This window comes from Lytechinus variegatus, chromosome 13 (assembly GCF_018143015.1).
Source record: "Lytechinus variegatus isolate NC3 chromosome 13, Lvar_3.0, whole genome shotgun sequence".
Lineage (NCBI taxonomy): Eukaryota > Metazoa > Echinodermata > Echinoidea > Temnopleuroida > Toxopneustidae > Lytechinus > Lytechinus variegatus.
Genome location: NC_054752.1, coordinates 23,213,063 through 23,239,763, shown reverse-complemented (window position 1 = coordinate 23,239,763; position 26,701 = coordinate 23,213,063). Strand labels below are relative to the sequence as shown.

General features: G+C 38.1%; 1 protein-coding gene across 1 annotated transcript in view; it reads left to right on the top strand.

Annotated features, from left to right (window-relative positions):
• The first annotated feature begins 16,745 nt into the window (after positions 1-16,745).
• The window catches only part of LOC121426463 (PDF receptor-like), a 53,687-nt gene continuing 43,731 nt past the window's right edge, over positions 16,746-26,701 (top strand). Inside the window, exon 1 of the mRNA XM_041622781.1 lies at positions 16,746-16,867. Within this exon, the coding sequence (XP_041478715.1) occupies positions 16,771-16,867 (97 nt within the window). The 5' untranslated portion in view covers positions 16,746-16,770. The remainder of the gene's footprint in view (positions 16,868-26,701) is intronic.

Below are 26,701 nucleotides of genomic sequence, written 5' to 3'. Positions count from 1 at the left end.
CGAAGGTCCGTCAATCCGAAAACGAAATAAGGTTCGTTGTTCCGAAGATTCGTTAATCCGAAAAATGAAAACCGGAAGAGCAGAGGCAAAGGGGGGGGGGGACACCGTTGCTGTTCAGTTCAATTGTTATGAGGATGGGAAGGCAATGAAAAAATGAAACTCATAAATCAACATGGGCACTTTGGTGATATTTTCACCTTGAGATTACCACATGCGTGAAGTCATTTTGTGTTTTAAAGTAGCTGAGTAGAGAAAAGCTTTTTTGAAGTGACTTCTGATCATGGAAAGATGTATATTTAGGCTTTATTTTTCGCAAGCGAGGATAATGAGCGAGTGGCCTGAAAAAAAATGTCAAAGCTGAACTTGTAAAACTCGTTTTTGGGGGTCACTGACCAGAAAAGGAACCTTTAAATAATGCATTTTGAGACCTCTTTAGGATACATATTTCACCAATCGAATAATTGAGAGTGCGAAGCGCCAGCTGATATTTTGTAATATTCCTGCCTGAAAACTAATCTAAAATTTAAACTTAAAAAAATGTTTTATTTCGAAAAACGGCACATTTTTTAAAGGGAATTCCGATTTTGGAAAAATAGCATTTCCCTGTTCTTGTTTTCAGTTTCAAGTGCAAGTGCCCAAACTTTCGCCTATAGGGGGGGGGGAATTTTTCACCCGTATTTTCCCCGATCGGCAGCTCAAAGTTGATTTTTGTTAGTTTCGTTGAAAGGATAGTCTTAACAGTCAATAATTAGCTTTATTCTTATAAAATAAAGTAAATATGTAATACATCATAAGCCCTTTTTAAACAATGCAAGCTCGAAGCGCAAGCTATTACCAGAGAGGCATGCACACAAACCGTAGATTGAATGTTTCTGTTGTTGAGGTACAAGGTAACCACATTCTCATGTCACAAAACTTGCATTGCAAGACAGCCTTTTTACGACGGGTCCAAACACCTCTTCCAAGATCAACTACCGTCTTATTCTGTTTCCGTCGTCCTGCGAAAAGTCCGGTATATTTAATGGCGTAGACGGAGCTTCAAAAACCTTACGCTTTTCGCAGAATTGCCCTTGAAGGATGGTTATTATTTATGTAAATCGAATTCAGTCTGGAATTAAGTGTGTTTCCTACCCTAAGGAACTAATACTATTTACCGAGATCATGCATCATCACGAAACTGGGTTTCACGCAGAAAGAAAAAAAAGCATTACCCAGTCACACCAATGTAACATATTCCAAGCCGATCAATAATGTGACGTAGGAAATAACGTAATAACTTTTGTTGGCATTGGGTCGGTTTGTGCTTATGTGACTGTGGTATATGGGAGACAAGAAAGTGACGGACTGTAATGTATACCATGATGGGCTAACAATACCACTGGGTTCTGTTTACACAAAACATAGCAATCAATTGTTGAAAATATATATTACCATTCGTTATCATATGCAATCTATCACAAGTTTACGAATGAATCGATTAGAAAGATGTTGAAAAGGAAAAAGAGTAATAAGAAGAGTACAAGTGAAACACCAGATGAAGGAAACATTGGAATTTAGGCATGTTAGAGAAATGAAAATAATAAAGAAGGCAAGAAAGAGATGCTGAATGCAGGAGATCATGGAGATGAAATAAAGGAAATTCGACGTTAAATATACACTGCAAATGATTCCAAGATGATTAAATATTAACACCTGCCCATTTTCTAAATGATAATGATCACACTAGAAAAGTGTCCAAACAACACGAGATGGTTTCGACCTAACACCACATTGGTGCTTAAATAGCAGCAGTTGATGTTCGTGTACCATCGGTTTTATTCCTTCAGCAAGAAATTTATCCACACTGTGCTGCACTCAACCCAGGTGAGATCAATGGGTACCCGGCAGGAAGAAATTCCTTGAATGCTTTGAGCGCCTAGGCAGCCCAGCTAAAGCCGGGGTAATAATAATAGCAGGGCCCGCTGGGAGAACAGTTTTCGGAACTGAAGCGGCTTCCCTGGGTAAATATACCTATATCATTATTATTATTATTATTATTCCTATGTATTGTTTTATACCACTTCTCTCACAGCATAAAAACGTGATTTTTCCAGTGTCGGGGCATTCCCACCTATATTTTGTTCCCATTCAGATTTCAGTGAATGATCACTGCATAATTAATAACGGCTCGTCTGATCGAGCTCTTTGATGGTCGCTGCCAATAGGCCTGCCTGTTTTCTGTAGCTTTGGTTATTTATTGTGTTGTCTACATGGTTAATAGTAAGTGTTTGGTATTACAACTGGAACGGATTCTACATCATCATTTAAACTAATGAAAATCCCCGTCAAATCGCAATTAACAGCCACGAGACCTTTTGTCAAAAATTGGTTGAATCCTTACCGGGACGCGAAATCGCTGATGGTCGTAAAATTGTGAGCTGAAGAAAAAATGCGCAAAGTCACGAACGACACTTCTGTTTTGATTCACCGATTTTTGACCAATGCTGCTTTATCATAAAGTGCTCTGACAATAGATTGTCTACGATCCAGAAAACCGTCTGCATAATGGTCGCTAAAACTCCCTAAGAGTAACATTGTTGGTCTATTTGATATGGAATTTCAGGCATATTTTCTCGATTTTTCCACAATTTTTGAACACGCATTAATAAAATTCAAATGATGCACTGGAAATGGCATGTCGTTCAAGAGCGTATAGGCTGGGGGTGCACCCTCCCGCGGAAGCAGAGGAGTCCCGACACTGGGGAGCAAAACGAAATGTGTACCCCTTTTTCTGCTTTCAACAGCTGATTTTCCAAACTGTAGTTCCACCCCCACAATGTGCCCCTCCCCATGCTCAAACCAGCTAGCCTATTTTTTTCTTTTCTTTTTTCCAGTTATTCGCGCACAACGCACCGCCAAAACCGGTGTGTTGGCTCAGTTGGTAGAGCGTCCGTCTCACAACCAGGAGGTCGGGAGTTCAAACCCCGGCCGCGTCAGACCAAAAGACGTTAAAAGATGGGAGTTGCTGCTACCCTGTTTGGCGTTCAACAATAAAGGGATAGAGCCTCGTCGATCTGGCGCTGCACAGAGGCTGCCGGGCCCACGATCAATTGGGCAAAACAAATTTTCGGAGTATTTCATTTCTGGTGTCTATTTCGAACAATAAAAGATGGATTTTAAGATTTTAAAGATTTTTCAAAGACTTTTTTCGACCATTTTGACTTGTCTGCAAATCCTTCAGTCACACGCATCAAATAAACTGAGTAAAACCAACCGATAGAACGACATTAGAAATGATCTTTTGTGAGTCTAGAGTCTGTTTCGTCGGTGTTACTGCTCACTGCGTGGCATCAAAATGTTCTAGCGCGTCATACCGTCGGCGGTCATCCAAACCGTCATATCACACATGCGACGGTGCAAACCCATTTGAGAGAAAAATCGACTTCAAAGTTTATTTTAAAATTCCCCAGCCTTACAAAATATTCATTGCTAGAAAAAAAAAGGCTGGAAAGACCAAGACAGTGACTTGACATTGGTACCTTTTTTAACAAAACCAAGGATCAGAGATGATATCGCAAAAAAACACAAGCTTGTATTGTCGGTTTGAGCGGTTTACATTTTCCCTGTAAAAAAATGCCATAGGGGATTCGACAACCCTGACCGCAATTCGCATGCGCGCAGCTAGTCAAAACGTCGTATCGCTTTTTTCACGTTCAAAGTCAATGTAGTGCCGATACGACAAATTGGCTGACTGCTCATTTGCATATTAAGTGCGCGCAACTTTTGTTTGCGTCGCTACTGTACAGCACACGTTTCTAATGGGATTTGCGCGTTTTATCAATCGCCTCATATCTCAGAAACTAAAATGATTTGCTGCCTAGAAATTTAGTTATGAACAGACTAAGACTTGTATATTCCATTTTCTGCAAAAATCCCAAAATCGATTTTTATTTTTTAAACAAAAAATTGACCGATACGATGGTTCGCATGAACGCCGACAATACTTGAAAGGAACAATGCCGGTGCGGTTCATGGATACAAGTCAATCTGAAGACCAATTTACGGCTCAGATTCCCGGCTGCTAATGGTACCGCCTAAAACAGTGGGTTAAATGATCAGTAAAAGGGAACACGACCATCGTTCACTGTCAGAATAAATGGAATTCAATCCCTTCTCCAGTTAGCTCTTTCTGACCTTGCAAAATTCTGAGAAAAGTGGTAATTTGTGAGTTTTGTGTCCCTTGTAGCATTTTGTTTTATTTTACTCGAAGAAAGGCAACCCCTTGATGGGTATTTGCTCTTTCATCATGTCCATGACCTATAGTCAATAATATAACATATATATAACATAATATATAACATGCTGATATAATCAAGAAAAAAGAAATTAACCTTCGTGGTCTTTGTCTCGCCCACAAGAGGGAAGGCGAGACTGATTTGATTTATTTTATTTAAGCACGGTAAAAAGCCCTCGATCAGCCAATGGCTGGTTTTCAGAGAGGCCGTGCAATATACAAACAAATACAAAGAATAACAAATCATAACAAAGTAAAATAAGTAAAACAAAAATCTATATACAAAAACAAAGAGGGGGATGAAACAAAACAAAAATAAAATCAATACAGAAAAAGAAACAACTGTAACAAACATAAAAAGAAAGTTTGGTAAAAAAAAGACTAAGGGATTTAAATCGTCCGTCCATCCGTCACAAACATTAGGACACATAACATTGAAACAGTAAGTCTTGTTTACCCGAACTCGAAATGTAGATGTACTTAGGGGACCTATAATACAAAATGCAGTCGGTGGTCACATGGTAAGGTGATTTTATTTTAACGTTAAAGTTTACGTGCAAGACTCTCTTAGGACATACAACTCCGCATCCGTAAGTCCTTTCATCGTGATCTGGATTAAACCAAATCCGGGTTTTAGAGGGTTTTAGGAGACCTGTAGACCTGCAAGTTATGCCGCAGTCGAAGGTCACATGGTAAGGTCAAAGGTAATTTTGAGGTCAACGTTCAAGCTTAGGTGTACGAATCTCTTTTGACAAATTTTATTTCATCCCAGCTATTTCACAAAAAAAACCTTTTTATACAATTCTGTTGCGTGCCGTTGCAAACGTGATATTTCTGATTATACCACATGTGGGCGAGACGCAACAATGCTTATACCTTGTTTATTGTAGAAATTATCATTTTTTAACCAATTTCAAGAACAGTAGTAGTTTTTTTTTCAGTATTATACATACAGGTCCGTTCATGTAGCCTAACTCTACCATAATTGTATGGTACTTTTACGTGACCTACAACGAACTACACGACGTACTGGATTCCATCCCTTTATACAGTAGAACCCCAAATACAAAGGTTGTTTGTGAATTGGTTGGGTAGTTTATTGAAGTTTTGACATTGTGGACGCCATTTATTAGAATCTCAAACTTGCTTGAGAACATGTTTACAAGATTTACATTTTTATTTCATGAGGATTAGTTGCAGAAAGCGGGGCAGAAAGACAGTCATTTGTCTTGATCTTTCTGAAAACATATGAGCATTGTCTTTTAAGTTGCTCCGTCAATTGTTCACGGATTGTTTTCACAGTAAGTATCGTCCAGACAACTCACGCAGCGATAAGTTTTCCCCGAAAGCATCAGCAAAATGCATCAGATTCGCAATGCCATCAAAGAAATCGTTTTCTGCCTCCAGACAGAAAAGAAATGTTATTTCTAGCATGGACTCCTTGTTTCCAGTAACATACCATCGATCAATGTTTAGTAGGCTTTGACGTCGTGTCTGGGCATTATTACGAATAGCTCTATCCCTGCTTTAATCATCGATCTGAAATCGGTTTCATTGGTGTGACTGTTGGATGTTAAGCCCCCATCACACTTATTCGGAATCAGCAGGAATCAAGCGGAAGCTGGAACAAAACAAATATTCAAAAAATCTAGAAATTTTTTAGAAGAACTTATTCATTCACCAAACTGGACTTGAAATTCAGTAAATTGACCAGGTGAATCATCATACACTAGTCAAAATGAACCGCAATGGAGTAAGATTGATAATTCGTGCTACATTCTTGGACATTCTCGGCGCATTATAAATATTCTGACTGCATTCGAAATATTTTTTGCCATTTCTTTTGGCCGTCCCGAAGGTTTTGGTCATGTTCAAAAACATTCGAGGGGTAATTTCGAACGGTGTTCGAAGTAGATTTAAATGACCAACTGGTGGTCAAACAATAGACATTTCATTCTGGCCAATTCTGCTTGATTCGGAATAAGTGTGATGGGGCTTTAAGGGATTTGCGCTCAGCGGCACACGGCGGATTCATGGAGATAAATAATCAAGAAGTCTTCGTAGAAATTTGGTAAATTAAAACAACAGTTTTGTCCTGGATTCTGGACAAACGACATGATGTTTTCAATTGTTCATCAACTCCGAAGCTTTTGACGGATGGCTGTTTTGGTCCACCAATTCTCGACAAAGACCTCCTAGCTGTTCATTGTCATTCGACGGGCAATTCGTACACGACACATACTGGTATCGTAAACCAATGGATGTACAAAATTAAACCTGTCTGTGGCGAACGGATTAATACGTGCTTCATTTTTCATGTTATCCCTTTTCTAGGAGATAACCATCTACCTCTCTAGAAAAGCATGAATAGGGTCAGTGTTACGTCAGTGGGCATTTTTTTAGTATATTACTGACATTAAAAGTATTATGCTAATCAACTATTTCATCCCTTCGATATACATTTAAGACCAATCAAGAAAACATCCCAAAGCAAGTTTTATTGGCATCTGGCGTCGTCATGATCGTGGTTTTATCTTCTTATTTTATTTTCGCTTGCACTATTTCGTTGTTTCAATGCATTTTCATTTCGGTTTGTGGAATGAAGTAACAAAGGGAAGCCAATAATGCATTAATGTGCAATTTGCGTCATTACTAAGAATAAGTTTTAATTCTAATCCGTCAGATAGTATCATGATCAATAATACTTGATGAATGTTAACAAACTCATCAAATTTCTTTTTAAAAGGTTTCTGTTTTTTCAAACACCTCTCCTAAATCCATTTTAATTCATGGCGCCTTTTTCTCGATCCACTTGCAGTTTCTATTATTACGAGTCTGCTAACGTGTGAATATTCGTGTACATGCATTCTGGCTTTCCTTTTTGTTTAAAGTCGCTCTCATTCACCAAGTGGAGCTCGTCTTTTGGGTATATTTACTTGTGTCTCGCCCAAATATTTACACCTTCCTCCCGTGCCCTAAATAAAGTAGTATCGTCTCTGCCATGTGCGGGGAAGGAGACGGGCGTACTTGATGAAATGTGTTCCGTATTTACATGTTCTACTGTTTATACTGTCGTTTGATCTGTTATCAACATTTGTTTTACCCTCTTTACACTAATCATTGTCGCAGCGGCCACCCCCTCCCTCTTTTCATCGTTTTCCCGTCGTCTTCTCCCCCCCCCCCCTCCCTCCTCTTTCAACGCCGTTCAAAACTTACATTTGCCTTCTTACGTTATTCTCTTCCTCATCCTCTTTGACCATGACGACCCATCTTTCCACCCCCTCTCTCTCTCTACCTCTGCCAACTCCATCCCCCCATATCCCCCTTTTCACCCACTTCCTCTCATTTTCATTTCTTTAAATTTTGCACTAATCTGGAAGGTGTCTGTACATGACTGTCAAAATTTTGAGGACATTGTCAGGAAGCTTTCCTTGGTTTGCTTGATCTGGTGTTCATTCTATGTATTTGAATAAGCATATTGAAAAATAAAACCGGCACACATTCTTTTTCTCTTACCTCATTCTAAGCTTGATAAATATGCTTATGTTCGATTTATGGATATTATTATGATGGTAGACATGCAATATTATTTTACTGTCCCGTATTTTTTTTATCTGTGTATGAAATGTTTCTTTGTTCACAATAACACAATCTACACCGATAAAACGAATATTGAAACTGATCCAAGAAAAAATAAACTGATTAATAAATCAGGCTTCATTTGTTAGCTTGAATCAATACTCGTTTTGGTACGTCACCGGTGTATCATTTTTCGGCGTGTTATTTCAAACGCTAAACTCTGTCAGGTAGACCGAAAACAAAATCCGCAAATATGAGTAAATTGCATGATTTATTGGACTGACTTCGACCATTTTCGCCCCCATTTCTATCACCCTTTCAGGAGACCGAATATTTTGACAAAATGTCAGCGGGTCAAAACGGAGACAGAGTAGAACAAGGGGCATATCGGACAAGATATTTCATTATGAATCATGCACCAAATCGCGATGTTTTATTGATTTTGTTTCCAAAATAATGTCAGAATCAATTTGATTCATAAATCAGCATAGCAGTAAATATTGTACGTGACATGGGACCGCATTGTTCTTCTATTATTTGCGTTGGAATGACATTGTATATGGGATATTGAGAGAATGTACATTAAGATAAAAACATAAGGTCATGCATGCAGGAGAGGAAACAAATATTATATAGGCCTTTATGATGTTTCTTCTGGGACCGAAATTGAGCTCTTGAAAACTTTGTGGCAGAGAAGGGACTTGCTGTTGATATTATTTCATTCTTCGCATTTTTTTTATCTTTCTGTTAATTGTAAGGTTTTTCATGGGCGTTCAATAGAATCAAAATAAGTTTTTTTTATATATTTTATTATTTTTAACTGATTCCTTGATATTCAACACGGTTATTTTCCAGGAAAGAATTAAGATTTTTCATGGAATTTTAATTACAAACATCTCCTTGACTTTCGATGCCATTTTTATTTTTGACATTGGTGCGTGCATTGCAGTCGTAAGATGTACCACAAAATAAACATGGTATAGATGGTAAAAGTATTGTGTTAGCATATACATGTACTTATTTCCTGTTGAAAAATGATAATTAATTTTAGCGAAAATTTTTCTTTTCTGTAATAATTTTACACTTAAAGTATCACGTTTTTGTGCTGAACAAGAAAGAAAATTGTTCTTGATCCAAAGATAAAGCAAAATAATTTAAAATGAATCGGTATGTGTAGAGTGTAACTAAAACAATATCAAACACAACTAAAGTTACTAAAACAATATCGTTTCAAATATTTCTTATTATCAATTCCTTTGACTATTATAATTCAGAATAAAGATAAAAGCTTTAGTTCAGTTGAAAAATCCCTTTTCATCATGCAATGCTATTATATTCACAACAATCAAATTAATATATCGTTAATAACTCGATTTGAGCATTATTTATAGTTTCGATCGGGTATTATACCTCGTTTGTTTGGTGAAAATAAAGGATATATTGGCGTTTTGTAGTGGGCGTAGTGATTTGTTTTAATAATTTCATTCACTCCTCATTCAATTTACAGAGGTTAGCTCTCGGAAAAACAGATATCAATATCTATCAGATTACAAATACTTTCCATACATGTTATTTAGAGATCGTGGATACATGATAGTCTTTAAATATGCCTTGCAAATGTTCTTGTTTTCTTGCTTTTTATAGTCACAAATGTGCCAACATTTTGCATGTTTAGATACATTAAATAAGCAGGACATATATGAAACTGATAATTTTTGTCCTTGTTTGCATTTCGCACATACGTTTTATAGTATAGCCTTGGGTAATTTCTTATTTCAAACATATAATTCATGAGTCGTATTGTTTGACTTTTTTCCCCTTTCCCTTTCTTTTAGTTTCATAATCATGACGATACCAGAAATCACGTCTTCGAAAAAGAAAGTAGTTATAGTTTAAAGGATGTTTTGACAATAAAGGAACATTTTAAACTTTCCATTTTTTTCTAGAATCTATTTATATGGTCGGTGTATCCTTTTAGATTTGGGCAATAGCCCTGATGTACATAATGACCTTCCGAATTAATTTTTCATTGTCTTTTAAAGCAATTTTGTCATGTGTATGACGTATATGCATGTTCTGAAACGCTTATAGGACTCGCGTATTAAAGCCAATCACACCTTACGACTGGTCCACCATGTCCACGATCCGGTTTGGAGCAAATCGCCTTTAGCTCATTTTCTGAAAATGTGAATGAAAAATATTTTTATTTCAGGTTCAAATTAACCGAAAGCTTACTAATATAACAATCCTAAATGAATACAAGCTTTTATTTTGGGTAAAGCCTAAATTAGTTTCAACTCGCAGCCAATCGTATGACTGCTATGACGTCATCACGACTATATATTAATTTGTTTTTATCCTAATAAGGATGATAGCAGTGTCACAGATCTGAAAGTGTGTATTCGTACGATTATTTCGAACATTGCACAGTAAGATATTCCATGTCTCAATATTAGCATCAGATTCTACTACGTTTTATTCCAAGATCGGATAGCATACTAATCGTATTGTATGCAGAGTCCTCTAGCGAGCAACCGCCCCCTCCCCCTCACATTGGAAAGTGCGACATTGCTCTCTCTGGCACCACAGTCACACCAGGGGTCTGTTGCATAAAACTTTTTTCCTGTGAAAATTGGTAAAAACTGAAAACTAAGGTTGTCTAATTAAAGGACAAGTCCACCCCAACAAAAACTTAATTTGAATAAAAAGAGAAAAATTCAACAAGCATAATACTGAAAATTTCATCAAAATCGGATGTAAAATAAGAAAGTTATGTCATTTCAAAGTTTCGCTTATTTTTAACAAAATAGTTGTATGAACGAGCCAGTTACATCCAAATGAGAGAGTCGATGTCACTCACTCACTATTTCTTTTCTTTTTATTGTTTGAATTATGAAATATTTTGATTTTCTTGTCATTGTCATGTGAAATGAGGTTTCATTCCTCCCTGAACACGTGGAATTCCATTATTTTAACATTTTGTGCTTCAGGCAAGGAGGTCCTAATTGTCAAATTCGTAAAAGTTGAAATATTGTATAATTCAAACAATAAAAAACAAAAGAAATAGTGAGTGAGTGACATCATCGACTCTCTCATTTGGATGTAACTGGCTCGTTCATATAACTATTTTGTTAAAAATAAGCGAAACTTTGAAATGTCATAACTTTCTTATTTTACATCCGATTTTGATGAAATTTTCAGCATTGTGCTTGTCTGATTTTTCTCTATTGATTCAAATCAATATTTTTCTGAGGTGGACTTGACCTTTAAACAACCTGAGTTTTGCAACAGGACCAATGAAAGCTTTTTGCCAAATCTAACGATGGTCATGGCGATATGTCATTGGTAATAACCTAATAACTTTCGTCGGCCTGGAGTTGGTTTCTTCGGTGTGCCGGTAGCCTATTGACAACGCCCCGTGTCGGATATGACGTGTATTTCAGAAACTGAGCGACTAGTAAGATTAGACTAATTGCTCAAACCCGGGTGAAAGACCCATCCGATCTGTCGTTCGATCTCGCATTCATTCGGGTTTCCTCACCTCTCTTCCTCGACCGCTAGTCTCGTTTCAGCTCCTACGTGACGAATATCATAGCCGGGTTACGAGGCCTTGTGAAAAGGCTAGTGTGACTGCAGCATCGTAGTCATTACGCAAAGAATCGGGCACCCTGGTCAAGTTTAACAGCTGGGCTTCCCAATTAGATGAACTGGGGAAATGAGATCTCAGCAGCACGCGTCAGAGCGATGGAGTTTGTTTTCCCGCCCATGCCGGCACAGGTGGGCTATATACGTCTCCATAATGAACACAATTACACTTACATGTATGGTGGATGAAGTAGCGTATCTAGGATTTTGCTAAGAGGGGGACTGGACCCATATACACTGTAAAAAATGAAGTGCTATTTAAGCACTTAAAGTGCTTGAAAAGTGACTGCACCACGAGTGCTGATTTTCTAGTTCAAATTTAAACTAAAAAATCAACACTCGTAGTGCAGTCTCTATACAAGCATCGGAAGTGCTAAATTAGCACTTTATTTTTACAGTGTATTTTTTGAAAAAAGGAAATGCAAACAAACACACGAAAAAGAAGCAAACCAACAAAGTCCATCACTCCCATGCAAATGAAGACATTTGTAGTTTAATACTTAGCTGGCTGGGACATATTGTTTCCTATCCCACTGCACCGCTCTTTCTAGATCTGCCACCATTCGCTTTCTCCTTTTTATGGAGCCCATAAGGCCACCCCCCCCCCCGATCCGCCACTGACAGATGGATTGATTTCTTTTTTTTTCTTGCCGCGTTGACAAAACGGCAATACCAGTATAACGTGTGGTCTCTTTTGACTCATCCAAATTGCGCATAATACTTGTACAAAGAAATTTATGCGATTTTAGAAGGGGGTGTGCTTTTCAGCCGATTTTGATCTTTTATAATCATTTTTTGTATCGTTAAAGGTGTAGTCCAGTGCAGTGGCGTATCTAGGGAGGGGGCACGTGCCCCAGGCGCCACTTTAAAGGGGTGCAAAAAGGGAAAGGGGCGCAAATAAAGAAAACGAAAATATACGGTGAACTTAGGAATAAAGGCGCAGAAAAGGAATACCACTGGAGGTGATTAATACCCCTGTTCTATGCTGATACCGTGGTGATGCAGTTTACAACTCATTTAGAAAATTAATATTGCATTTTTTACCCAAGGACAAACATTTGTGTCAGCTTTTGGTTAGTGATATACTTATTCTTTTCGAGAATTCCAACAAACAGTCCTGAAAATATTTCTTTTATCAATATAGCTTTTCATCTCTAGCTGCTGGTTAGCATTTTGATACGTTACTCTTAATTAATTCCTACAAATAGTTCTGAAGTACACATTTTCTGGTTTAATTGTCAAAGACTATAATCAAGCGCTGATTTGATAAGGGCGGAACAAACACGCTTCATTAATTTTAACGTGCAATCGTCCCTTTTTTAGGAGAGAAAGGGCCTATATACATAACAAAAAATCAGCTCGCGCTCGGATTACGCCGATGAGATATGTATGTGAAGTTCAAGGATTCATAAGAATGCTCCTTAAAAATGTTCCCCTTTTAGGTGAGCATATAAGAAATGTCAGCTCATCGCTCGTGCCTGCATTAATTTCTTAGTTTAGATACGCATCGTGGGATTACTTCTCTCTAAGATCCCGATTTCAGGTATAAATATCAATAACTTTCGGCTCGCGCTTCGCGCTCGCATTAGTTATACAATTGTTTAGAATAGTCTTAAGATCCTAATGTTGGAAAAAAGGTGCTCGCGCTTTGCCCTCGAATTACATGTCGGTTGATTTATTAAATGAGATTCCTATCATAATTAATCTATAGTAAATGTTCCTTTTTCAGGTCTGAAGACCAATAATTTTCAGCTCGCGCTTCGCGCTTGCATTCATTGTTAAGTTAGATACGAATCATGTTCATGTTTACAAAAAACAAAAACGAAGAAGTATCCGTCTTAATGTCCATTGAAAGAAAACTTCGCACTCTCATTGATATAATACACTTTGAAAGGGACGCGATCTCTTGTCCCGGTCGCCGTTTGTCCTAAATACGCCACTGGTCCAGTGTCATACTTGGGGCACCTTTAAAGTACATGTTCACACCTATCAAAAAGGTGCATCTTAGCTTGACACATTGTCATGATTACACCGAACATAAAGCATGCTAGAAATAGGCACAGCAGCTTTCCCCCGTAAATTCACCATGCGCGAGTTCAAGTACGACGGACTTTGATAATAAGGCGATTTTTTTTTCTTCAGCAAACACCAAATAATGCATGTTTTTAAAGAAACAAAAACACTAGCGTTGCATTTTCATGTAGTGTAATTCCAATGTTTTTATATATCACTCTCATCCTACGCAGTTTTCCTTCATCCTCCGATATAAAACCGATCCATGGCATCCATTCTTCTATTTTTGTTTTGATGTTTTTATTTTGTTTGGTTTTTCTTCATCAGTCTAGCGACATAAGCCAAAAATGAACATTCTGCAAATAGTGCAACAAGTATCATTTCAATGAGTGCCTGCGGCTCTCAATTGTCTTTCACGTTATAGTGTGCGGTTATTTGTCAACGTGGTTGAAAACGAATCAACACGAGTGAACAACCACTGTGACCATGCCCACGGCGCCATTTAATCGCAGTGTATCAAGTTGCGGAGGAATTGTTCTGTCCAGAGGTTCATGGTGTCCACCCACTATCAGATAGATCAGATCGCATACTGCAGAGTTCAAACCATGGCCGTCCGCTGCTGGTAAACCAATGGAATACGATTAAAGCCTTCCTTTTCTTATTGTAAATTTCCACAAATTCCCAGCAAGAGTGTTATTTTCAACATGCAACAATTAATGGAGAGGATCGTCTCTGTCATTTCGCTCCTTTGCTTATACGTGACTTCTTGATATTTGACGATTCCCCCCCCCCCCCCCCCCTCCTGACCATGTATCAAAGGAGAAAACATTAATATCACAAAACTTTGAGGGACCTGGTTTACTCATTCAAATTTCTTTGTTTGGCATGCCGGTAGTCATTTTAGATAGTGAGACACTAAATTGTGCCCGTCTTCCAGTCCCCTTTTTAAGGGGGGGGGGGGGGTCATGTGACAAATATTTGAAAGCAACTCAAGCGCCGTAGGTATAATCATTATACAAACACCCCCCCCCCCTTAAGGGTAAAATATACAAATAAATAACTAAGAAAATAAATGCACAATTAAAAAATATATATATGAAAAGAAATAAATGAATACATAACTAAATGAATAAATTATTATTTATTCATTTAGTTTACTTGGAGAACATATTTTGGAACTGGAGGGCTACCCTGGGTAAATATACCGTTATTATAATTATTATTATTATTTATAAAATGGTACGTGTTAGTTTGTAAAACTTGTAAAGGTAAAATATGTATGTATTTTTTCGGATGTTTCTGTCTGTGAAGATGGGTGTGGTTAAACACGCATGCGCGTGTGCGGCTGTATGTGAGGTGTGCGATATTGCAACGTTAGGGTGTGTGGGTAGGCTTTGGATTGAACACAAAAACTGTTGTGCAAGATGTATGGATTGAGTTTAGGATGCTATGTATTTATGTTAAGGTAGGTGTGATGGAAAGGGAGTGAGAGTGAGGCAGAGAGATAGAAAGTGAAACAGAAAGAGGGAAAGAGAGAGATTTTAATATCCTTCCAATATGAAGTTTCTGGGGAAACATTTTCCGGTGTGACATTTCTTCCTCTGGGACCCTTTCCATTAATCAAAAACCGTTACTCTGTTTAAAGTGCATGAAACGAGGTGAAGAGCTTTTCCGTTTTACTACGACAAAACAGGAAATATTGGGTTCCTCTCCATTTTATATTCCTCGAATGCAGGAATATAAAATGAACATTTTTCTCGCCTCGTAGGTAACTGAAACATTGCATCTCTGTTCAACAGTTTAATTTGACATAGGGGCTCCAGTATGCTATTCAAGGACTATTTATAAAATGGTTTTAAAAATGCATGGCGCTATTTAGGTGCCACGTGGTTTGTGTGTGTGTGGCCGGAGTATGTGAATAAATTTGCGGTCGTTCCACGAGATCGACTCACCGGCTGTTGGTCTCGTAGTTAGTCGGCCTTTTGGGCGTCGGTCTCGTAAGTTGTACCCCCAAAATGCAGGAGGTTATGAGGGAATGTTAATAGAAAAGTAGAAGGGAGTTTTCAAATGGAGATGGTAGTTGCGAGGCCGGGATGAAAATGTCATCAGAGACTTTAGGACTATCGTTCGATGCCCTACCTGATTGGTTTCGAATGGCTTTGTCGCCATCATCATCTGCTCAGCTCTTTTTCAAAAACATTCGGGTGTCACCAACATTCCTCTCGTATCGACGCATTTATCAGACTGATGTAAACAAATAACCTATCACCTTGGTAAAAAAAAATATACATTTTTTAAACAAACGGCATCGGTCCTCGGATAATATACCGCCACATTATAAGGAAATAGACCTACTTCTATTATAGCCTTGACGAAGCATACGCACCTATTTAAGGGATACCATGACACATGAAATATTGATGCTGAGTTGAATTAGCCCGGCATGGCCTATTGGTATTCATTGCCACGAATGCAATGAAAATAGGACACCATATTGCTAGAACATTAGGCCTCGAGGATATAAAGCGTTAGATTTAGAAATATTATTGATCGAATGTTTCCATAGCCTAATTAAGTGCATATCCTTGTCTCCGTCTGTGTATGCAGCAAAATGTCCATGGAAACATACGGTTGTTGTTGTCGTTTGTTAGATTATGATTATAGAATAAAATTCCAGTCATTAATCTAATTTTAGCGTTTACATATAACTTTGAATTTTCTTCAGAAAATGTGGGAAAAAATATATTTGATTTTTATGTAATCGAAATTGCTCTTGTATTTAATATTCAATTATGTATTCCTTCAGTATGTATATCCTTATTTAAGAATCATCAAAATTTTGGCAGAGATCTACTTATCCAAACCTATACAAGTAACGTGACGACGCAGAAAACCCGAAGCGAGGTCATGTGGTCTCGTTATGCACCAATCAGGTTCCATATATCAGAAGGATATCTGGGCGCCCTACATTTTGCTTCGAAAGGATACATTGTATATATTGCCTGAGTAGGTGACTTGGCTGAATTACAAGATCAGCGGTCTTCTCATTTTTTGTCGAAAGACCCCTAGATTTTTACAAACTTGGCTCATTCTCCTGTGGACGTCGAGATTGGATGGCCCTTTTCAGGACCAACACCGTGAAACCTACTACACTAACCCTAGATTGCTTTATTTTTTTCAATGAAAACTAACAAATAATCGATGTATTGTCTGTTTTTTTTCCTATGCAGATTTGATCACGTGATCATTTTCCACTCCGAATGACCGAAGCAGGATCAATGTTACCCGATTTCGCAATGGTTTCTTCTGAAGAAGAGTGTATTGCGTTGGCAAGCTCGTATAAAGAAACGAGTGAAGGTAAGCTATTAAATCCACTTTAATGAACCGAGCATACTACATCTTAAAGATGTCTCTTTGAGCATTTCATATCAATTCCCTCGTCGTCAACTCCTGGCAAATCGCCAAACAGGACTTTCTCCTCTCCTTGGGGAGCATTCCAACAAGAATTTTTAAAAGCACACTGTAATAAACTTCCACATCCTATAGGGTACCCATTTTAATACTGAAGTCAGTTTCGCCAAAGTGTCGTAGGTAATGGGTCTTTGTCATGTCTATGCAAGGAAAAAATAGGGCGAAATGGGAATTTCCCTTCTTAGAGCTATTTCCTTAAACAATATAGCGATGGCGTAAATGTTGTTTTCCAAAATAAAAAAAAAATCCATGATTATCGCAGGAAATGTAAGCGTATAAAAAGTGGAAGAAATAAAATCAATAACTAATCCAGCATTGCTCCCATGTCGCCCCAAACGCAACTCGCCTGTCATATTCCGCCCTGTGGTGAAGGAATGCTAGACCGAGTTCCATATATGAACTTTGAAAAATCTAGGCTTTTTTTTCAAAAGAAAATTGTTCTGCATGGTCGTGACACTCCCAGCCTCGGGATTGGGATGGTAGTCATGGTAGTTTTCCATAGTTCTGGTGACTAGACACATGGCACCATGTTTCGATGCGAACCCACGGCACCTACATGTACGTCGCTCAGGGAAACGTTTACTGAATCTTACGCTTATCTTAGACAAAAATGAGCGGAATATAATCTTGGTAACAATATGTGGATTTTTTTTTATTATCGAAGTGCCTCAACTAATCATAAATTTTTTTCATCTCCAACTCAACTGTTAATGTATATTTCACTAAAAATGACCTCATCCCTATCTTCATCACTGTCATCGTCGTTGTCGCCGTTTAAGTACAACTTTATCACCTTTATCAGGAGCACGAGCTCCACCACTAACAACACCACTTCATTGTCAACATCATCGTCATCTTCCTTGTCAGTATTGTCATAATCGCCATTTCATCACAATTCAATTTATTAACATAATGCGTCTCATAAGTTTATTATGCCTTCAGTGCCGTCTATGCGAACATTTGGGTAATGCGAATTGTATTACTTACCGAGCAATCAATTTCTCGGATTACCAAAGTTTGCAGTTGATTAAAACTCTCATTTTTGTAGGTTCGTCTTGGAAAGCGCCATCAGGTTTAAACTTGATAGCCGCTTATGGCCATGAACAACCTTCAACCAGCCTGTAAAGATGATTAAATGTGCTTCCTCCAATACGCCCCGATATCATAAACAACGCATCGCGTTATTCATGATATTGCTGTACTTATTCAAATAATAGTTCACGTGAATTCGTGGCGTCTGCATGTGCTGCGGAGAGCTCTCTAAAAATTCAAAATGTCTCAAACAATCTGTATTCATAATTATATAACAGTAATATCACTTGCCACTTGTTAAACACTTGTCTTACATGTAGATGATTGTAAAATGAAATTTACATCGGCCTTTTTTCTTTTTTTTCCATTCTCTTTTTAGGAGAGTGCATTGAAGTAATAATACCCAACAAGCTCGCAGACAAATTTGACTAAGAACGGAAGAAGAGGGGGGGGGGGGGGGTGATTTTCTTTGCACTTGCCGCCTCATTTTATTTCCTAGTAAGTGTTGCGAATTTCCCCATGTAATTTGGGACCCATCAGTTCATTATCGAGGAGGTACCGTATTAGCTTGAAACAATGTTCCGGCTTTTTATCATACCCATGCTTCAGAACTGTCTCCCCTGCTGCATTTTTCTGATTACCCTCACGACCACCATAAATCCTCTTTGAACCTAAACAATGCACACTAAACGGCTAAACCGACTCCAGACCGACAAAATCTATTATTTGCAAACCGCCGGTCGGTTGGTGCCAATGGGGAGTTTTCGCATTTACGACGGAGACACTCTACAACACTTCCATTCTTCGGGAAATGTAATCAAAATCACATTGGGGAGCTGAGAGGCTTTTGCCGAAATTGGTGGACTGGGACAGCATATCATCAGAAGACTTGCACCGGGCGAACAGTTGCAAATATTTCGTTGTCCAGAGTCAAGAGATTCCGATGCTGTCCACCAACTTTCGACAAAATCATTTAAGCTCTCTATTGTGATTTGACTTGCATTTCAAATACATTGTTGCGGTGTACAGGGGCGGATCCAGGAGGGGGCCGAGCCGGCCCCGGCCCCCCCCCCTATTTTTTGACAACCTGCAGAAAAAGTGTACTCTTTACCTTGATAGAAACTACGAAAAACAGAAAGAAAAGTAAGAAAGAGGTATTTTACCCATGATCTGATGATGTGTAATTTACAGCCTCGTAAGGGCCGGCCCGACCCCGAAAGGAAACCAAAAAAAAGGTGAGGGGAAGAATTGGAAAATAGACTTTATATAACATTTTTCGCTCGTGCTTCGCGCTCGCATTGCCTGTGTAATGAATCCCATTCAAGAGGGTTAAATGACTCTAATATATAACCAATATATACACATGTACAATATACAATATATCCAGTTCTGATATCAATTTGCACACATTTTTTTTTAGCTCGCACATCAAGCTTTCATTATTTTGTTTGATTTACACAAATTGTTGATGTGTATCAAAATGTTCAGCTCGCGCTGCGCGCTCGTATTGTTTGATTTGTGAAAAACCTATGCTCTTTGGAAATTCTTACCAAAATTTGTCAAAATGCTCCTTTATCTCGCATTTAATTGTTTGAGACACACAGCTTGTTTATTTAAATAAAAACGCGCTTAGACTGTTCATTTTTTTCAGGTCGGAATATCAGAAATTTTGAACTCGCGCTTCGCACTCTCATTATTTAATTGGTGATACTTGTATCCTCTTCATTAATCACTAAAAACAGTCCTAATTGAGTCACTTTTCACGTTATACCATGATCACATTTGTTCTACGGCGGCCGTACGGCGACTCGAAAACGGCCGTTTTATCAATTTTGATTCAAACCACCTATATGTAGTTGGACAAAAAATGTTAAAACGGCTGTTTTCGACTCGCCGTACGGCCGCCGTAGAACAAATGTGACCATGGCATTACTATATGATAAAATTTCGGCTCGCGCTTCGCGCTCGCATTGTTTAGTTGGATACTTATCTTTGTTCATGATTATAAAAACTGCTCTGAATATTCAGTTCTAAGGACATAAAATATCAAAGATTTTTTAGCTCGCGCTTCGCGCTCGCATTATATATTAAGACCACATGAAATACCGTATATTGTTTATAGCAATAAAAATTAACATATAATTAAAACTTCAGTCTTTAGTTAGGGCTACCCCCTGAAAAACCAACCAAAAAAAGCCAGATTGTTGCGGCCAATCGAGAAATATGTTGATCAAAATATTTTTCGGCCCCCCTATTGGCGAAAGCTGGATCCGATGCTTTAAAAAATAATTAATAATTCCCGTCAGTAAAGCCCTTGCAGTTATCATTTTCGCCTCCATTATTAACCCCCCCACACACACACACACACGCACACACATTCACACACAATTTGCTACCTCTGCCACCAACTGTACACAACTCGTCATTTAAGTGTCGCCACTCTTTCCATCTTTCCATTCATCCAGACCATACCACCAATCCCCTCCCTCGTTTTTCTCATGTGATCACTACATGCCATACATCACATCAAGTTTATTGTAAAAACACAGCTTTTTACGAGCCATGTGCAAAATCAATACAACGCTACAGAAAAAAAGAGAAAAATCCGTGCCCCTACCACCCCACCCACTCACTCATCCACCCTGTCTATACACTTTCTCACCGGTTCCGTAGTTCCTGTCTTGCACCGTTTCGTTCGACCGCCATCAAATCATTATCGAGAATGCATCATGTAGTTAGTTTAAAAGACAAGTCTGTGTAGCATGAGCATAATGAAAGTCCCCTCTGGATTGCAAGTGCCGATTCGTCTGTAAACACGTGTAATGAATGAGGAATTTTTGGTTAACGTTTGATAAACTATGTCATGTATGTAGTTGCAGCTGCCCAGTCTTGGATCATGGTACTTTGGAGCATTGTATAAAAACCTGAAAACGATTCCAGTGCACGTATAATTAGCGCCGTTGGGTTGGTGGGGACCTGCAGAACCAAAGGTGCAAAGAAATGCACTTCCGTAATTGTCACAAAGACTAATGATAGACAAAATGATCACCGTTGATAAATGTTAAGTAAAAAATAACGTATTTAAGGCGATTACTTTTCGGAAGCGAAGCTTAAGAACGATATCGTTACACAAGCTCGCACGGAAAGAATTAACTTTATGGACGTTTGGCCAATCAGATTCTTAGTAAAGGAACCAGAAGCATGGTTCACCAGCACTATTTATTTGTTTTAATTGAGAAATATACATCTTTTTTTATTGACAAAATATACTTCCTTTGTCATGTCGTATAGTGGTTACGATGGGGGGCATCGCGATCTAATGGTTAAGATTATCGTCTTTCAATCAGTGGGATGTGGGTTCGAATCCCAGACAAGGCGTGTTTTTCTTCAGCAATAATTTTACCCACATCGTGCTGCACTCGACCCAGGCGAGGTGAATGGGTACCCGGCAGGATTAATTCCTTGAATGCACCAAGCGCCTTCATCATCTGGAGCTAAAGCTAAGGTGATATATAGTGCGCCTTAGAATAGAAAACCTCCGCTTCATTATTCCGAGCACGATCTCCATCTCGTGTCGTTCATCTATACCGAGGGACTTTAAGGAAATCATGAATGCTCCATACCCAATCTCCTACATTATCGTTCCATTAATGGGCCCGAGTTCATTCGGCGACATGTGTTTCAGGGATGTTCATAGAAAAAAAGAATCGCCCAAATTAAAGTCCCCCCCCCCCCTTGTTTTCCTTTGGAAGTTGGTAATCGCGACTCTGACCGGGAAAGTGGTAATTTAGACTCCCACTACCCTGCTCTTACATTGAAATAAAGACAGTCAATTCATTTTGTGATTAGTAATTTGAAGATGAATGTCTCCTTTAGATACTTGCTTGTAATTCGCTGTATACCTTTAAACTCGTTGGATGTTGGACGGACCCTTCAATTCGAATCCATGTTCTAGCATACAGACCACCAAAGTGTGCCTTTGTAAATACTTCCTGTCTTACTGGACACAGATTAGGTTCGATTCATGATAAACACACTCACACAATCCAACAAGTGATCAATGTCCCTGCTGGAATAAACACGATTTTCACACTGTATAAACACACTAACACAAAGTTTAACTGCCTTTTTTAATAATATGACCTCTTCGTGAACCACATCCTCACACCGTCAATTGCATGAGTGTGAACACACTTTGAACACTCACGGACGAAGTGTCAGCACTGTGGACTTGTTTTCACACTGTTAATCAGTTGACTAATGTATACTTCCAGTCCTCATAGGTTATGTACATGGACCATCTAACCGATTCCAGTAGTCAATGGGTTAAGAATTTAACAGTCGTTGGGAACATTAACACTTTCGAGGTGACCGTAATGTGGAATTATAGACACATTTTTTTAATGATAATTTCAACATTAAGAATCATATCTTGATATACATGTAGTCCAATGTTGTGCACATTCTTTGTGTTGAAGTGTTCACAGTGTGAAAATGTATTCACACTGTTGTCATTTTAACAGTGTGAATCGATTTTGTCCATAGTCCATTATGTGAACACCTACACTCTCGGGCGGTCCAAAGTGTGATACTGCATTTACACTGTATGTCCACTATTTTGAACACACAATATACACCCGCTCAGAAGAGGTTCCGCAGTCAGACAGTGTTGAATTGTCTTCACACTGTTAAAGGGCAAGTCCACCCCAACAAAAACCTGATTTGATAAAAAGAGAAGCAACAAGCATAACACTGAAAATTTCATCAAAATCGGATGTAAAATAAGAGAGTTATGACATTTTTATGGAAGCTTATAAAGTGCCACCCAGATGTTGAGATAGTTATCTTGGAAAATCGACATCTTGCAAGCAAAAAGACCAGATGACGAGATCCCGGATCTCATCATGTCCACATCTTTAAGAAGAGATGATCAAATGAAAAGATCCCAGATCTCATCATGTCTTGTCAGATGACAAGATCCGGGATCTTGTTATCTGATCATCTCTTCTAAAAGATGTCGACATGAGATCCAGGATCTTGTCATCTGATCATCTCTTCTTAAAGATGTCGACATGATGAGATCTGGGATCTCGTCATCTGATCGACTCTTCTGAAAGATGTGGACATGATGAGATCTGGGATCTCGTCATCTGATCTTTTGCTATCATGATGTCGACTTCCCAAGATAATTATCTCAACATCTCGGTGGCGCTTTTAAGCTTCCATACACTTTAAAGTTTAGCTTCATTTCACAAAACAGTTATATGCTCATCTCAGTCGGTATGCAAATGAGGGAAGTGATGACATCCCTCACTCACTATTTCTTTTGTATTTTATTATATTAAATATGAAATATTTTTATTTTCTCGTCATTGTCATGTGAAATGAAATTTCATTCCTCCCTGAACACGTGGAATTCCATTATCTTTAACATTTTGTGCTTCAGGCAAGGAGATCCTAATCATCAAATTCGTAAAAAATGAGATATTGTATATTTCAAACAATAAAAGACAAAAGAAATAGTGAGGGAGTGACATCATCGACTCTCTCATATAGATGTAACTGGCTCGTTCATATAACTATTTTGTTAGAAATAAGCGAAACTTTGAAATGTCATAACTTTCTGATTTTACATATGATTTTGATGAAATTTTCAGCATTGTGCTTGTCTAATTTTTCTCTATTGATTCAAATCAACATTTTTCTGAGGTGGACTTGACCTTTAAATTTGAGCGTTTTGATACAAAGTCCGCACTGAACATACTGTGAACACACTGAAAACACAACTTGAACTTAATCTGAAATGAGAAATTACACAATTACTCTTAGTTTTCACAATCATGTCCACTGCTGACGTCCCCAATGCTTTTCTTAATCTTAATGATAAGGTGACATTTCAATTCATTTCTGATATTCCTTTAATATAATGCATTTTTACAGCATAGGGATGCAACACTACCTGATATTATGATAGCGTATAACATTATTGTAAACGTTATTCTGAACTTTGACATTAGAAGACAAACTGTATGCTAGGTGATGTGATTCCGTGCCATGAAGTTGTAAACGATATGCGCCGAATGTTCCGTGAACTAATGTAGAGAATGATATCTGATGTTGACCTTCAACCTCTGGTATATGTTGGAAATGTGGACAGACACCTGCTGCACTTTGGAATAGACTATGTGATATACATGGTGCTGACACGAAGCGCAAAATCTTTACCATGTTTACCGTACTTGTGTCAAGGTGGTGTTTGCTCGGTGACACGACAATTGCTCCTACGACATTTGATCCGTTCATTGTATATCAGACGGCATAGGGATAGAGTTAGGATTGCAATAGAGTCTTTGGTTGAGAACATTGTAAAGATAATGGTTAGGGTTTAATTAGTTATGGAGGTTAGATTTTATGTATTAGCTTAACGTGCAGATTTCACCATCTGAGCAATTGTCGCCGGAGCAAATGTCATGTTCATTGTCGTCACTTTTTCGTTATCGCCCTCTCTCGATCATCCACATCTATCATACTTCTCACTCGATCTTCCTCTTTCTCACATACACACACACCCCTTCCTTCTCTCCATATTTCCCTTTCTTCCTTTCTTCATGGAGGTTTACCAGTTTATTTTTTTTCCTTTTATCTTCCCACCTTCTCTTCATTCGTCTGCATGTATTATTCTAATTATTCCAACCACACACTCTCTATAAAATGAAGAAGAGCTAACATTTTACCTAGTAATCACACTCCTCTCCGAGTGAGTCCATTCGGAGCGAGCTGTGCCTTAATGAATAGAGCAGTATAGCTCATTCTAGAGTGAACTATGCATCATGTTAGATATTTCATTCCAGACAGAATAAAATCCACTCTCAAATAATGCAAATCTTACTCCAAAAGGAGTGGCATCGTCGACTCACTCCGAGAGGAGTGTGATTGGAACATAGAGGTGGATGAAATAAGCTTTAATTTATCCAGCTATATGGATTGGAACCAGATCACCTGTTTTAAATTTATAGAATAAAGAAAGTAAGTTCTCCTAGTTTTCCCTGGGCTTCATATATACCTCTCCGTCTTCTATGTTATTTATTTCCATTAATTCATCTAGTCCCAATTTCACTCTTTTCTCAATCCATTGACCTCTTGGTTTCCCTTTGTTTTGTATGTACATCGGCTGATATAAATGCATTGCAACGAATCCATGAATATGACGTAAACATGCAAGTATCCAAACTCCAAATCATACGTCTGATTGATTCGAACCTGTTATGGCAGAATGTAATTTAAGCAATATACAAATCTACCAAATCTCTATTTGATTGCCATGTCAAAATCTATTGACAGAAATGAGTAATTGTGGCTTTGAGAAATCAATTAAGGACGACCTCACCAATCCATAGGCTCAGAAGAAAGAAGAAGGACATGGTCAGGCAAATAAAGAAAATCTACTTTCCGATAATCCGTCACAACATACTGCATTTGTACCATACAATAACTTGGTTGTTAGAACTCGTACATAAGGCTGCAGTCACTTAGATGAAGCAGAGTCCAGAGCCCATCAAAGCTATAGCATCATTTCCAATGACACGCCATTGGTCGATTTAGAGTTGGCTTGGTTAGTGTGACTGTACCTAAATGAAATTATCTTTAGATCTGGATCCCGTTTCCAAAAAGATTTGTTATAATAACAGTGCATAATTTCTAAAAACCAATTTACTTTCAGCCAATCGGTTTAGCTGATCCGTTGCTGCAGTAGGTCCATGGCTGACTTCAGTAGCTTATAACTGTTATTACAAAATTGTTATTATAGCAAGTTTTATGACATGGACCCCTGGATATTCAGAAATGCTCTACCAATACTGCATGAGGATATGATGAATGATAAATGTCATTGATTTGATACTATCATGATGGATGTGTGAACATTTCGGTATTGCAACGGGTTTACAGAAATAATAGTGTTGTAATATCGTTCCATTTATTTTGATGAGGCTGCAGCGATCTCTGTCAATTTAAGCCAGGGAATATATCGAAGATGTTTAAGGAAATTGACGAGATTTTGCAGTCACGAGGAGATCCCTGGGGAATTTTACAGGGTGTGTTGCTTGGGAAATTAGAGTATCAAATGATTTCGACAAGATGATCATATTTTGTAAATCCGCGAAAGGTTAGTATAGAATTATTCATTCTTTAAAACCAATTTTATTTGCTGGCGCCTAGGACGCGCTCAGGACAGTAGTTTTATCCATTACCTTGTTTTACAATCGTTGTATTTTGATATCACCATGCTCTTTTCCATTACTTCTATAGGAAATATTTTTTTTTAGTATCATCGTCGTTTTCCTCTATAAGAGTTATCGTGCACTACTGAATACTAATGAATTGTCATTGTTTCGTATTCGTAATCGTGTGTTTTGACCTCTTCTTCTTCTTTTTCTCCTTCTTCATGTTTTTTAATTTCCCGAGCAACGGACCCTGCATAATTTCCCAGTGATCTGCAAAATCTCGTAAATTTCCTTAAGCATATTCAATATATTCCCTGGCTTATTTTGACAGCAATCGCTACAACCTCATCAAAATAAATGCAGTAATATTACAACACTAAATATTTATGTCTTTATGTAATATTTCTGTTTAATTTAATTATTTAATTTTGTTTATTTTATCTATTTTTGTATAAGATCTTGCATG